This window comes from Zeugodacus cucurbitae, chromosome 2, assembly GCF_028554725.1.
Source record: "Zeugodacus cucurbitae isolate PBARC_wt_2022May chromosome 2, idZeuCucr1.2, whole genome shotgun sequence".
Classification (NCBI taxonomy): Eukaryota; Metazoa; Arthropoda; class Insecta; order Diptera; family Tephritidae; genus Zeugodacus; species Zeugodacus cucurbitae.
In genome coordinates, this window is record NC_071667.1 from 82,595,530 (window position 1) to 82,611,863 (window position 16,334).

Below are 16,334 nucleotides of genomic sequence, written 5' to 3' on the forward strand. Positions count from 1 at the left end.
TTGATGGCCATAAAGCGCAGTCCACTCTAGCATTAGCGTTACAGTACAAATTTTTGCTAATTAGGAAAAAGAATATAAATTTTATTAAGTTTTTTCTCAACTTTTCTTCCACTCTTTCCATTTTCAGCATGAGTCGTCCAACACAGCAACGCACAATGCCACAACCGAAGCCGCCGAAGCAGTACCTTACAGAGCAGGAGGCCATCGCGGCCTCCGAGCTCTTCGATCTCTTCTGCGTCGCAACGACAATGCGCCAGATTTTGGGTTTGCATCGCGACATGTGCGATATACTGGGCTTACGCCCAGCGCCGATCAATGAATTCTATCCGATGCTGAAGGCGAAGATTCGTTCGTGGAAAGCGCAGGCGCTATGGAAGAAGTTCGATGCACGTGCGGCGCATCGCGTGTACGCGAAAGGAACAGCGTGCAATGGCACGCATGTGCTAGTCATTGGCGCAGGTCCATGTGGCTTGCGCACCGCCATTGAGGCGCAATTGTTGGGTGCCAAAGTCGTTGTGCTGGAGAAGCGCGATCGCATAACGCGCAACAATGTGCTGCACTTGTGGCCGTTTGTCATCACCGATCTGCGGAATTTAGGCGCAAAGAAATTTTATGGAAAATTTTGTGCCGGTTCCATTGATCACATATCCATACGGCAGTTGCAAATCATATTAATGAAGGTTGCACTGCTACTGGGTGTTGAGATACATGAGAATGTGTCCTTTGAGAGGACCATCGAACCGAGTGGCGATGGCTTTGGCTGGCGAGCGGCGGTAACACCAGCGGAACATGTGGTTTCATATTATGAATTCGATGTTTTAATCGGAGCCGATGGTAAACGTAACACATTGGAAGGATTTAAGCGTAAGGAGTTTCGTGGAAAGCTGGCTATTGCAATTACGGCCAATTTCATAAATAAGAAAACAGAGGCAGAGGCTAAAGCGGAGGAGATTAGTGGCGTGGCCTTCATATTTAATCAGTCCTTCTTCAAGGAGCTTTATGAGCGAACCGGTATCGATTTGGAGAATATCGTCTATTATAAGGATGAGACGCACTATTTTGTAATGACCGCGAAGAAGCACAGTCTCATTGACAAAGGCGTCATATTACAGGTGAGATAGAATGAATAATTTCCATGCGAAATTACAAACAACTTGCAATTTGCTTTAGGATTTCTCTGATCCGGCGGAACTGCTCGCTTCAGGCAACGTGAGCGCTGACAAGTTGCTGGATTATGCGCGCGAAGCTGCCGAATTCTCCACAAAGTACCAAATGCCAAATCTTGAGTTCGCTGTGAATCATTATGGCAAACCCGACGTGGCCATGTTCGATTTCACATCCATGTTCGCCGCGGAGACATCCTGTCGTGTGATGGTACGCCACGGTCATCGTTTGATGCAATGCTTGGTGGGTGACAGCTTGCTGGAGCCCTTCTGGCCCACTGGTTCGGGCTGTGCGCGTGGTTTTCTCTCCAGCATGGATGCGGCGTATGCGACCAAACTCTGGTCAAACCCTCGTAATAGTATTATGGGCGTTGTGGCGCAGCGGGAAAGTATTTACAGGTGAAATAAAGTAGTACCAATTGTGTTTAACTTTGAAAGTAAACTCGAAAATAAAACATAAATTTATTTTCCATGTAGGCTACTCAATCAGACCACACCGGAGAATTTACAGCGTGACACAGGCTCCTACACAGTTGATCCAGCCTCAAGATATCCGAATCTAAATCGCACTGCTGTAAGTCCCTACCAGGTGAAAACGCTCATTGACTCGGATGATCCAAAAGTATTCGAGCAGCCAATAGCCGAAATTATAACAACACCTGCGCTGGCTGAGGCGCCCGCGTTGTTGCGTAAATCCCGTCGTAGTACAGGTATGTCTTGCTTAGCTCAACGGCAAGTGCAGACTGTCAAGATTACGCTATATTAACTGTAATGAATGAATAAATGCAAAAATTTTACTCAAAATATAATCCTTTTGACTTCACCTAGGCACAAGACTCTTACGCAGTGGTCTTTAATATTTAGCCACTGCACTTTTCTTCATCACTGAAAATTGGTTTGTTTCAACTTTATAGCAATTGCTTGTTTGTGTACTCTCAGTTACTAATATTTTATTTTATATAAAATTGAATTTTAAAGTAACTGCCGAATCCAAGTGATATTACTATTTCGCTAAGCTAAATAATATTCATTCGTTATATTAATATGGTGTCCGCGTTCCTCAGCAGCAATTTCTTTATAAATTTCTTGATTCTTTAAGATATTGTGCCTGAAGCTTTACTACATTGGGTTTGCACTCAGCTGCATATGTACGATTTCGTGAAGGAATTACATGAACCTGCCGACATACTTAAGAATGGAAAATCACTATGCGCCTTAATTAGCCGGTAGTTAAATAAATATAATGTTTTTTAAATTAATTCCATAAATTTCTATTTCGATTTGTATTTCAAAATCTTAGTTTTCGGCCGGACTTAATCGATTACTCAGCAACACGTGACTTAACGCTCGCTGAACGTAATGAAGTTGCCTTCAGAATACTAGAAGCGGAATATCAACTGCCACGCATCATGAGCGGCGAGAAGTCTGTCGAACTAGAGAAAGTGGACACACGTCATTGGTTGCACTATTTGAATCAAGTGCGCGAAGTGTTCCGCGGTGAAGTGCCGTATCTGAAACATCCCAAAATGGATATTACAGAACTGCGCGAAAAATACCGTCTCAACAATGCGCATGCGCAACCAGACTTCTCGAAATTGTTGCAGCTTTCAACCAAACCGAAATATCCGAAAGCGAAGAGTCCCATACAGGATATGGTGGACGTGCCGCAAGTGGTGCAACGTCGTTCGGTGTTGGATGAGGAGCGTGTGAAACGCGTGCGCAGGCATGAGCCGGCTGCCGGCAGTCCAGCGGGCGCAGGAAGTTCGCCACAACAAGGTATGTGAATAAGGAGCTTTCTAATATCTTTCAAAAAAATTATGAAATATGAAAAATGTAATGAAATGAAAAAATATTGAAATATCTTCATTGCAGGTCAAGCCGATACACCACGTCGTGCCAAGAAGCGAAGAAATGTCGAGAAGGCTGCTAATATTGTGAGTACCACAATTGCGGTAATAAAGGATGCTATTGTAAATTATATTTTCAGACATTGAAAAGTGATCTAAATAAAATTTCGGCAATCAAAATTCTTAGTAATAGCATAACATACGTAAAAATTAACTTGAAATGCAAAAGTTAAAGCATACATTCAGGGGTACTTAAAAAGTAATAAATTTTTTGAAATTTTTAATTTTGAATGTTTTTGAAATTTTCACTTTTAATTCGATTCATTTAAAGATTTTAGTGATTTGAATAAATTTAAAATTTTCTTTAACAAAATAATGAACATTACAAATTAATTTTCAAACAAAATACACCTGGATAAAAACACAATTTAAAAAATATTTATAATAAATATTAATGCTGTATTTAGTCAACCAGCTATGATCACTTTTCAAAACTCATAAAACATCAAAAAGAAAAAATCACATATATTTTCAGTTTTACATACAAACATATGTATATATATGACCACATACATATGTATGTTGGTTACTATTTGTAAATTATGCCATTTGAAAAAGGAAAACATACCGAAACGCTTGTGTATCATTATTATTTTCATAAGGTTCATATTATGCTTGACCGTCATCATCAGAGTACATGCATCGTCATAAATGAGATTTCAGACTTACACTCTGAGGTATTCACTCTATGTTATTGATGTGCTCTCATGGTTTTTGCATTTTTCGTACCACCCACCATATGTTTTACTAAACTGCCTACATCCACACATACAAATGTTTGCTTTTGCCATCATGTTCGTCACTGTTTTACAACATTCATACAATTATTAATCCATTCATATATCGATTAACTGACTTTACGTTTGCGCATACACCCCTCTAAGCAGTATACGTAATCAAAATTGCAACGTTCCTTATTGTATTTAATAAGCATACTTGTACTGTACACCCTATTTTTGACCCTCTGCTCAATTTGCCAATTGCTGTTATTACGAATTATTAGGAAGAACGACAAAAGCGCCTACAAGAAATCGAACAAAATCGCCAGGAGCGTGTAAGCAAGCGCCGACAACAACGTTACCAACAGACGCAGAACTTTTACAAGAGCTTGCAAATGTTGCAAGTCAACACGTTGCTTCGTGAAACTGACGATCCGACAGCATTTGAGGATTACTCGCTGTTCATTTATCGCCAACATGCGCCGGAATTCAATGATCGCGTCAAGGACTTGGAGCGCAAATTGCTGTATCCTGTAAGATAGCCAAACAGTTGTTGTTGTGCTTGTACTTGTTTACTGTTGCCTGCTACACGTCTGCCTGCCTGCCACAGCCATGTTTCAACGCGTGTATGGCGTAACATGTTCTAAATGCGCCTGTGCTAACCTAATTACCACTCGCAGAATGCTCTTGAAAGCGAGTTATGCAATGTTCGGCGTTAATTGTTGTTAACTAATAAACTGAAATTTCAGATTTTTGTTTGAGACATTTCAAAATGCTGCCTTGATTTTAAATAACACAACCGCTCATTCGCTCAATAATCAATCAACTGCAGATAAAATTAAGACCTTAAAAGGGTTAAATCTGAGCTTAAACTGGAATCGAGTATTCAAATTGACTTAATCAGTAAATCTATATAATATATAATTAATAACCATAACATGGGAACTAACAGATCTGGGTCATATGCCAGAACTAATGGAATTTTCAATTTCTATTACATCATTATTAGATCAGGATCAGTCTTAACTGTAATTTCATTTGCGTAGGTATTCTTTGAAAACTTTGAGTTTATTGTACCTTTGCTAGATTTTTCGTCGTACCTTCTCCAATCTGTGGGGAGCGAAAGGCTTTAAGGTACCCTCTGTACAACCGATGGATTTCTACGAAAACAATAAAGGTTGTAAGGTCAATAATCATTATAAAAAACGAATTTTAAACCATCGGTAGTCCCATAATCTGCTATCTGGCCGCAGTTTTGAGTGATTTCTTTCATTTAAGGGGTTACATCTGTCCTGAAAAATTATGTTTTTCAAACATTTTTCCTGATAAAACTTCTAAATTTATTTTATGGTAACTTTGAAGATTATTGAATAATTTTTTTAATGGGAAAAATAACAGATTTTGAAGTTGCTACAGCAGATCTCCAGGATCTGCCCAAAAACGGCTTTTTGGGGTGACCACTACATCTCTTAAGTGAATCATCTCAAATGAAAATACAAGCGGATTTCGTTAAACTAATGTATAATCTTGTATTTAATTGAATTTGCCATAATTTTGGCCTTAAACTGTGTAAAAAAATAATAATTTTATTGGTAATAAAAAACTTCCATTAAGCATCAGAGAATATTGTTCAGAAGCCTGTGCCTTTGAGACTAATCGGTTCGTCCATTTCCGAGAAATTTTGGTCACTTTCAAAACACAATTTTGAGGAAAACAAGGCGGCACACCAGCCTACTACTTTCAAATGCATTAACGCGTCGTTACAATTATGCGTGTAACATCTAAAATAACCGTCGGATTGACTTGAAAGAGTGCCTACTTGCATACATGTACATTAGGAAAATGAAATAAATCGTTTTTTTATAACTCTAACAGATATAACCCCTTAAAATAGACTTGAAAAACTGACTTCTAAATTTCATGTTATTTGCTTTTTTACATTAAATCTGTTATGTTCTATTGTTTTTGTTTGGTTTTTTTGGGTTTCTTTGTAATCGCAACTAACCAGTGAAAGCGACTAATTGTGTATAATTCCAAAAATGTTTTGTTTACGCTACGGCTTGTTTTTAATTTTGTTTAAAAAGTGTTTCAAGTTCTATTGTATGTGTACCCATTTTGTTTAATGTTAAGTGCCATTTTAGATTGTTGTTGTAAAACTTATTTACAAATGCTATAATTTTTTAAATTGAAATCATAATTTTTTCTTTTTCTCCACTTTTTATAAAAACCCTACCGACCACCACCTCCTACATTTTACTTTGTTAAAATTTAAAAATCCACACACTATTTCCCATGTCCAACTCCCTACTCCCACCGATGAACTGTAAAATTCAACGAAATGTCATGTACACAGGATCGCAATCGCGGCGATATACCATCGGCCATGCCGCGAAATAATCCTGATGAACAGTTTAGTGATCGCATCAAATCGATGGAGCAACGCATAAGTTCGAAGAATGCTTGCGGCAACGATAAGAAGCCCAAGGACTTAATGCGCGCCATTGGCAAGATCGACAGCAATGATTGGAATGTGCGCGAAATCGAAAAGAAAATCGAACAATCGAAACGAACGGAAATACACGGTCCGAAAGGACGTGAGAAGGTGCCGAAATGGAGTAAAGAACAATTTTTGGCGCGGCAAACTAAAATGGCCAAACCGACACGTCAAGAGTCGGTGGAGGAGAAGTTCAAAGAGATCGATCAAACCTTAAAGAATTTGGATAAACAGCTGAAGGAGGGTTCGATACTGGAAGTGGGTGAACGTGGTCGCAACAAGGTCGCATCGATTGCGGGACAATTCGTTAAGAAAGATGATAAAACGAGCGACGAAAAGAATCCCACTCCCGCCGCTGGCAATAGCGTGCCAAAATCAGTGAGTAATGTGCTAGTTGTGTCGGCTTTACAGTACAATTTGCGTTGAAGTTGTTGACGCACAATCATAAGCATCATAAGTTCGACAACAAAATTGCAATTATTTCTGTTTGTTTGTAGTTAGTACTTCAAACAACTGCAGTGGAACTTATTATGGCTATGATTAAGTGCGGTTAGCTTTGCTTTACTTCAGCAGCAGTTCAGTGAAGTCGGCTTTGTGGTATACATTTTGATTTTGTGTTGCTTGGGTTTTGTTTATTGCTTTGTCTTTTTGTCCCACCATTTCTATTTAATCGACTTTTCATTTGTTAATATTTTGTGTATATATTTTGTTGATGTTCTTACATTTGTAAGACATGCGAATCTCTGAAAGAAGAAGAATTGTTTCGAAATGGTTATTGTAAACTTTGTTCAAATACTATGCGATTGAGGTTTAAAGGTTCTCTTAAATAGCATTTAAGTTCCGAGATGTTCCTTTCATCTTTGCACATAACTCATACCCATACAAGCACTCACACTCTAACAACATTTGAACTCACCACTCTAACAACATTTGAACTCACCACTTTCAACACAAAGCTTACCGTTTTGTGTCTGTTTAAACACAGTCTCATACAAATGTATGTAACTAATTGTAATTTTATTCTCCATATAAAACAGAGCGCTAAGGTTGCGTTAGCTTTTAAAAAGCAAGCTGCTTCCGAAAAGTGTCACTTCTGCAAGCAAATCGTCTACTTAATGGAGAAAATCACCGCCGAAGATCTCGTATTTCATCGTTCGTGTTTGAAGTGTCATCATTGTCACACAAATTTGCGTCTCGGCGGCTATGCATTCGATCGCGACGATCCAAACGGTCGTTTCTATTGCACGCAACACTTTAAGCTGCCAGCAAAGGCAATACGTCCAATAGCTAGAAAACCAGGACAAAGGGTAAATATTACAAAATATATATAAAAGCATACATAAAATTCACTATTCATATTTTCAGAAGCCAACTCAACAACAACAAGCTGCTGCCGCTGCAGCTGCTGCTGTTGACATTACCATCACAGCAGCGGACGCTGCAAGTGGTATTACACACACAGATCTACTCAAAACGCCTGATAAACTACGTGGTCCTGCCGACAACGTTGTACAGCTTGATCTATTGGATCGTGGTCAAACGCCGGAACGTATCGAATTCGAGAATACCGATGCTATGTCCGATGGTGAACCTTCGGAGGAGCATATACTCGATGAGCACGAGTGGTCGGGCAGAAATTTCTTGCCGGAATCGAATCAAGATTCTGAGTCGGATCTCTCAAGTTCTGATGACTCGGATACTGAGTCCGATGCTGATATGTTCGAAGAGGCAAATGACTCACCGTTGGCCGCACAAACTTTACAATTGGCCACCGATTGGATTGGCAAGCAACATTACTCCGATAGTGATGATTCGGATGATTTTTACGATTCGAGTGACGGCATTGCGGGTAAGTGTTCCAGAAAAGAAAAAACAAAAGTTTGCAGTTTGTTCAGTTAGATAATCAAAGTATTTGTATTTTTATTGAGATATTCGAGGTTAATATTCACCTCAAATTAAACTCACCGCTCGGCACGTGGGGACTATTTATTATTTATGTAATTTTATTTTAAATTTATTTTCATTCACTGTCTTTCAGATGATGATGGTAAAGACGATACAGAAGGTGAGGATTTCAAGAAGGCTCGTGAACTACGCCGTGAAGAAGTGCGCCTACAGCCACTGCCCGCAAACTTGCCCACTGACACGGAGACTGAGGTGAGTTCTAAACATTTTTATTGTGCCAACTTATGTTCTCTTATTAATTCTTACCATAAATCATTATTATTTTTTATATTTATTCTCTTCTATCAATTGTCATCATTTACACTTACATTCAATTACACAATTAAATGGTGTTGGTTTCATTATTATCACATAAATTTATACTAAATATGATATCTTAAAAAATATATGTAAAATTAAAATGATAAAAAAGGTTAAATTGCCAGCTGAAAATATTGAAAGCATTGAAAATGTAGAAATGATGCCAGTAGACAATGAGACTGTTGAAGAGACAGTCTTAAAGCAAGACTCTAAAACAGATAATGATAAATGTTCCGAAAACTCATATAATTCTGAAAAATCCTTCAAGTCTGTTGATTCTTTTGTCGGTGACATAGCACCACTCGCTACAAATACCACTTCTAGCGGACCACCACCCTCAAAAGCGGACATTGAGAAGTTAGAACAGAGCACTGGACGCCGTTTCAGCGCCGAAATTGAGGCAATCAATGAGAAGCTGCATCGCCTCAATAGCGTGGTCAAAATGAATAAAGATATCGAAACAATAGCCAAAGAAAACTTAGTGAAGAGCGACATACTCAAGAAACTAACAATGAAAGAAAAGTGGTTGGCAGATAACTCTGCGAGCAACTCCAATCCACTAGCACCCAAGTCAGCGTTTGAGAATCGCTTTGCGCCCAAACAGGAAGTGCTAAAAGAGCACAAAGAAAATGCAAAAACTGCTGATGAGAATATAAAACAGTCTAACACTACTTTGGCTGAAAGTGTTTTAGAGCAACTAAAAACTGAGTTGAAGTCGGAAAAAGTAAGTGAAAATGTCAGCACAGATATTCCAATAGCAGCGGCTCAAAAAGCCACTTCACCAGAAGAAGTCTTGGCGAGTTTGAAAGCGGAGATCAAATCGGCTTCGTTGAATCGCCAAGGCAGTCTTAAAAGGCAACAACTAAGTCCGACTGCCAGTCCTAGCGCTAGCAAAAAGCCCAGTGCAAGCGCTAGTCGTTCCAATAGTTTTAAAAGCAAAACAGTGCAGGATAGCAAGGAATCAACCGCGTCAGTTAGTCGAACGAACAGTCTTAAGCGCTCCGAAAAATTCACCTCAAAGGACGAGGTCATAGCAAATGATAGCCGTATGCAAATACAAAATCTATTGGGACTTGTGAAGAGCATCGATAATAAAAAAGAAACAAACATAGATAGCAAGGACAGGGCGCTCGGTGCTAATCGCTCGAATTCAGACGTTGGTAAACTGCTTTACGATGCGGAGAGTAAATTTTCACCAAAGGTCGATAGACGTTTGATGCAGGAAAAACTGAAGGAAATCGAAGCAAAGAGCTTCTCCGGCACAATGGATGCCATCAAATCACAAATGGTGGTACCAACTGTTAGCTCACAAGCAAACTTATCCGTAGATCTTTCCAAATACTTTCCCGATCCGAAGCAGCAGAAAACAAATTCCGCTGCGCTCAATAAAAACCAAAAAAATCTAAAGGACGTTGATTTAGCGAAATATTTCCCCAGCAGTCCGACGCCACAACGACGAAGTGCCGTAGTCACAGTGGCAGATAAGTTGAAGAAGTCGCAAACGGAAATTGCCATCGCGACTGCACCGGCAGCGAGCACCTCTGGTAACAGCGGTGTAGATAAGGGAAACAATAAAAATTCGGCAACGCCGATTAAGGCCAACAAACTTGCGCCGAAACGACAAGCTTCACTGGGAAACGCCGCTTTTAGTTTACGCGATCATCAATTAGATGGTGCCGTTGATTTGTCAAAGAAGAGTACACCGGTCGTGGTCAATAAGGGACCGGCAATAAAAAGCGGTCCAGCCACGGTCACAACCACAAACGTAACGGCAGCTGTGACAAAGAAGGGTAATGTGAAGATCATAAAGAAGGTTGTGCCCAAAAAGAAGGTGGGAGGAAACGCAACGAAAAAGCCTAATGGCGCGCAAGATAAGAAATCAATAGTGCCACGTGATGAATCCGATCGTGTGCTAGATGAAATTCTACAATCTACAGATAAGGAAATGCATTCGCCCAGCGCGGAGTATCTACAGCTATTCAAGGAGGAGAAATCACCAAGTGAGGATATTTCAGATAAAATTGAGCGAATTTTCCAAGAAACCGGTATTGATTTAGGCATTGCCGAGCAGGTAACTAGTAACAATAAAAAGCGATTGCTGAAAACCAAATCACTTGGTGAGGGCGAATTCGAGCGACTCTCAAAAGAGCGCAGCATGGCAGCCGATGAACTGACAACTAAAGAGGACGGCGATCGTCCAATCGGTGTACAAGGTTTGTTGGCACGTTTCGAATCAATGAGCTCGGTTAAATCTTCGGAGCAATCATTCAAATTGCGTCGCATGGAGTCTACCCTGAGCAATTTAAACAAGTCGCGCGAGTCAATAGTTTCTCACGATTCAATTATTTCGCGTGAGTCCGACTCTATGAGTGATTTAGAGAAGACTATGGAGTATCTGAAATCTGAATGGCGTAATGAAGCTACTAATTTTCTACAAAAGAAACGCGATAGTTTCTTTTCAAAGAAACGAGCTATTGAGGAAGAAGAAGCGGTGGCCAAATCGGAAGCCTTGAAAAAATCCAAATACGAAGAATTACCAGTACAATATCGGGAGTCAAAATTTGCCAAATTTTTCGGTATCAAAGCGAAATCTCCTGAAAAAATTAAAACGAAATCACCCGAGAAGAAAAGTTTGGCAACTACAAAAAAAGCTTTAGTTAATGGCGGCACAGTGAAGAAGTCACCATCGCCAAACAAGAACTTAAATAAAATCACTGAAACGAAAACAAAAACGTCTACAAATTTGCAAGTTAACTCGAAGGATGCTAAACGAAAGTCGCCTTCACCAAAGAAAACTCAAAGTAACGCTTCCGACAGTACAAAGAATAACTCTAAAAATGTTTCCAAACCAACAGTAGCAGCAAAGAAATCGGCATCGCCGCCTAAAAATCAAATGGAAGACTTCGAAACTTTGCTATTGGTGGAAAAGGGTAGTATGGTGAGCTCAGAAACCAAAACATCGCCAGTTAAGGAACAAAATGCGATTGAAGCTCAAGTCTCTGGCGTTCAAAACACACAAAGCTTTTCGATCGAGGCTCCGGATGGCGTTGTGGACACAGCTACTGAAATAGTTGCCCAGACCAAAGTTTTATCACGTCAAAACTCCAATAACTCTGATCAATCAGCACCAGAAACACCGGTCTTAAAAAGGCGACCTCTGGTGGAGGATATAAGAAATTTGCCAAAAACAGGCTGTGACAAGTCATTGAGCAATTCACGTCGCAATTCCGCAGCAAGTTTACATTCGCGACGTTGTTCAGATGTCTCTCTGGCCGAAAAGTTGGACAGTGCAGCTACAAAGCTAACGCAAAGTTCATCGCCTGATAGCAATAGAAATGTAGATGAGTTGTTCCAAAATATTGTAGAACGCTTAGCTAACGAACACACCGAACAAAACACAAATGCGGAAGAGGAATGTGATTCATTGTGCACGTCGATTAGTAAAAGTCCTAGCGCGGCACCAACTACAGTGCGGATGCGTGGCTCGTCAGAAGATGAAAGTATCGAAAAGTTGTTTAGTCAGTTTTCCGACGAAATGTTGGTGAATGTAGAATTCGATTCGAACGATGAATTAGTGGGCATAACACCACGCCTACCATTGAAGAGCAATGCGATCGAAGAGGACGCAGATTTTGTCGATCGACTTGAGTCGCTAGAGAAGGATGTGGTTCCCACAATTAAATTTGAAACAGTCGAAACATCTAAAGCAACTTCTGAAATCACACCACCCAAAGAGCATATATCTACTACGAATATAAAAGCTGCCGGGCCCTTATCACTAGAAAGTATACAGGCAATGCTTTATATGGATCCACAAGAAATGCCTTTCCCCATACGACCGCAGCGCAGACAAAAAAGTACTTCATCCTCTAGCGATGCCTCAGCGCCAATCGCACCACAACGCATCAAGCACAAATTAGCAAAGTTATGCCCCGCCAATATGGCTCCATCTGTGCAGGATTTAATGCAAACAACTTTTACAAAAGGTTTAACTGCTGAACTAGCAGCAAATGGTGGCATTTCAATACACAAGTTCCCACGTAACATATCCGAAGATGAATTAGAGGATGTGAAAGAAAATCATTACCAAACCCAGACTACCTCTAGTCTACGATCAACCAACGATCCAAGGAATACAAGTACGAACAATGTACAAAGGTCAAAGACTTCGAATGAAGCAGCCACAATTAAGAATCTACCTCTGGAAACCTCTAACGTTATGGAAATAAAACAAATGAAAGATAGGAACACCAAAACCACGAAAGGTGAAGAAAGTACAGCCAACCATTCTACTAACCAACAAACAACTCCAGATATCACCACTATAAATAATACAAATATGATTCCAGAAATACCTGCCGATACTAAGATATCCACATCTGAAGAGTCCCCAATTGTTCTGCGAAAAAATTCACAAACCTCTATTGAGGAAAAGATAAGCAATTTAACCGAAGCTCCAGTGATCCAGCGGAAATCTCCGCAACCTTCAAAAAACAAGAAAATAGCTGAAACTGAAGAGGTTTCTAACTCTCTAAGGCGGCTTTCAAAATCGTCAGTTGTAGAACAAGCAACCAAGCCCATTACACAAAGTCCATTATTCGAACGAAAATCTTCACAATCTTCTACTCAGAATGATAAGGTACTGACTCCAAATGACTCACCGATTATGAAGAGCAAAGCGACGCACTATACCAATGTTGCGCTTGCTGACTCTCCATTAATGCAGTGGCGATTATCACAGGCTTTGGATAATGCAGACTCATTGGATAAAACCTCAAGCTCAACAGAGTTGGCGGAGAATATATCTACCACCACGAATAATATAGACAATTCGAATGAAGATCAATCAAAATCAATGGGCAATAATGAGATGCTGAGTGTTCCAGCTTCTAGTAAGGCCTCAAGTAAGGAGCGATCATTAGAATGGGATATGACAAAAATGCCCGCAAGCCCTATGCCACGTCGAAAATTCATCCATGCTGAACGTCTTGGTTTAGACGAAGCTAGAATAAAAGATGTATCGCCTACGAGTTCAATAAGACTGCTGAATAATATTTCCTCCAACAGCAGTGACTCAGAGGAACGACGTGTAATAGAAGAATTCGAAAAAGAACGTCGTCAAGCTTTGGTACAGCGTGACAAAGAATACAAAGAACTGGAGAAAAACGAAAAGGATAATGGAAATAAACCAAAAGTAAAGAAGCCACCTGTGGTTAATAAGTTCAACAGCAACAACAACTCTATATGCACAACACCGCGTTCAACACCGTTGAGCTCTCGTCGTGGTACCCAAGATAGTATTAGCACACAAAGGGAGGGCACGCCCCCAAACTTTAAAAAGCTTGTAATACCACCGGAAGGTGAAGATTTGCCATCACTTAGTTCGCGTTGCAGTTCATTTGCGTTTATCGAGCTGATGAGCAATGGCGAAGCCAGAGAAGCACCGATGCCACAAAAGTTGAAAATTCCCACGAAACCACAGCCCATAATTATGCCAGAAATCTCAGAACCCATAGCTGAAGTTTTTCAGAATAGACCATGGCCAAAGGCGGAGCTTTCGCCTGAGATCGATATGAGTGATTCACCCGATACAGTAATCGAGGTAAAACGTGCTAATTCAGCACCCAAATCACCAGTCGCCGAAGTGTTTCGTAATCGCAAATGGCCTGATGGTAAAACGGTATTCGACGAAGAAAGTGAACCATACTCGGACGACGATGATTTCATGAGGAAGATCTCCAAGAATAGAAGCAAATGTCGCAAAATGCAATCGCATTCACCACAACCGTCTCGACATAGATTAGCTACCGACGAACTGAGCGATGGTAAAACATCGTCAAAATCAATATCAGATCTACGAAAAGATTCCCCTATCCCCTCCATCTATGAAACGGATCCTTCGCTTAATTTCGGCCCACGCTCAGCACGCTCGAGTACTGAAAACTCGTCTGCGCATACCTCGATCAGTGGCGCGCCGAAACGTCCGATGCGACACATACCAGTTGGCCAAACGCCCGAACAAACAATGGATGCCAGCACACGCATGCTCTTGGATCGTAGCAAACGCTTGCATAATCGTAAAAGTGAGTTCATCAACGAGCGCGCCGCCGAGCGGAATCCATATTTACGCGACGTAGTCAACACAGAGCGCATAGAACGTGAAGCGCTCGATGCAGCGGAAGACGATTTGGATTGTTATCGACCCAGTGGCTATACGAGTAAACAGCGAACGCGTTTTCCCACTTCACGTACACTTGGACGCGACCACAGTGGATTGTCGAACAGTCATTACAGTTACACACCTACATATAATTCGGATTATGCGTTGAGCAACCGACGCCTTTATGGCACACCGACATTACCATATAGCAGCACCGCTTCTCTAAACTATAATCCCTATCTGCGCAGTAGCAGTTCGGCATATGGCGGCACCCTTGGACGCAGCATGCATTTCAACGACTACACGAGGCGTAGTCCTTCGCGACACCGCGACCTGGAACACTCCAAAGAATCGTGCGTTATAGCTTAGCAGACATATGCATTCATTTTATTTTGTTAGATGCACTAAATTTCCATTTAACATTAGATTTTGGAGATATTAACACAATGCTTTCAACGAACAACTTAAAAGAAAAACGAATGAACTCGAAAGAGCGCCAAGAAGCTGCAAAGAAAACAACTAGACACACACATATATATTGGCACAAATGAAGAGAGTTGAAAACATAAGTACATTCACATACTTATAAGAAATATACATATATACAATTTTAAATTAAAATGAAATTTAATGAAAAAACTAATGAAACCAACGCCAGACTCAATAAAATAGTACAACATACACATATCAAAGTCTTTAATTAGCAATTATACTCACACTAGAGAATTAAATTAATAACTTTGAATAAATATAATCGTAAACACAAACATAAACAAACACGAAAACCAAAAAAAAATATTCGTTGCAATGCCCGTACGTACGACCCTCCAACGACCAACCAACGGACCAAGCAACCAACCAACAACCACTCAACCAAAAAACGTCTGCCTAACCGCCCGCCAGCTTGTTTACGCTCGGTGTGCCTTAAACACAAACATACAAAATCCTTGAATGCGGTTAACAAAATTATCTCCCACACATGCATATTTAAGAGAGGAAGCGGAATTGTTAAAGCAAAAATACAAAAATTATGACAAAGGGCCATAAGTGAAAGAGTTGAGGCCTAACACTCCATAAACAACCGGGTACGATCTGTGAAGGTAAAAAAGAACTAATACTTAACCCTAGCAAACAATACGGCTTTGGCGTACAAGCTATACATAATATAACGGCTTCAAAGCTAGCTGCCTTTGTTTGCACTCGAGATCCCGCTCGAGTTGTACGCGTACGAGTCGTTCATGTTAACCCCGAATGATGTGCGCGCATAACGAGCGCCTCTATTGTGCGCTCAACTGACTTCTAACCCACTGTTAGCATTAGCCTTAACCAACTTTGCTGCGTTCTATGCTAATACCTACATACATATATTTTGAATTAATCAATTAATCAAACATTTACAAAATGCGTTCCTCAAGTGTAGTGCTTGTGTTCATTTGTGCTGTGCCCTTTGGATCGTACCTCATTGCTGTTTGTTGTCTAAAGTAAATTGAAAGATCACTGCTCCCAACGTTTTGCATGCATTTTGCGAATTCATTTGCTTCCAAACTCGCAACACGACTAACGTATATCGACTAAAACGCTAGTGAAGAGACCACAGCAAAATTCGAAAATTCCCGACTACTCACT

The 16,334-nt window shown here is 40.4% G+C and overlaps 1 protein-coding gene across 21 annotated transcripts in view; it reads left to right on the top strand.

Moving 5' to 3' along the window:
- Positions 1-16,334, top strand: part of Mical_4 (F-actin-monooxygenase Mical) — an 80,353-nt gene that overhangs the window by 51,572 nt on the left and 12,447 nt on the right. For 8 of the 21 annotated variants that reach the window (XR_008470592.1, XR_008470590.1, XR_008470594.1 and 5 more), the window contains 12 exons: positions 128-1,112; positions 1,171-1,562; positions 1,641-1,873; positions 2,263-2,389; positions 2,464-2,939; positions 3,036-3,097; positions 4,074-4,322; positions 6,143-6,661; positions 7,321-7,590; positions 7,649-8,132; positions 8,322-8,440; positions 8,661-15,808. Coding sequence is in view for 6 of the 21 variants with exons in the window: in XM_011196149.3 (XP_011194451.2) it covers positions 128-1,112; positions 1,171-1,562; positions 1,641-1,873; positions 2,263-2,389; positions 2,464-2,939; positions 3,036-3,097; positions 4,074-4,322; positions 6,143-6,661; positions 7,321-7,590; positions 7,649-8,132; positions 8,322-8,440 (3,916 nt within the window). In the remaining 15 variants the exon portion in view is untranslated. Of the gene's footprint in view, positions 1-127; positions 1,113-1,170; positions 1,563-1,640; positions 1,874-2,262; positions 2,390-2,463; positions 2,940-3,035; positions 3,098-3,150; positions 3,297-3,672; positions 3,748-4,073; positions 4,323-6,142; positions 6,662-7,320; positions 7,591-7,648; positions 8,133-8,321; positions 8,441-8,660; positions 15,809-16,334 lie in introns of those variants that run through there. The other 13 variants (XR_008470598.1, XR_008470599.1, XM_011196149.3 and 10 more) reach the window with 8 other exon arrangements.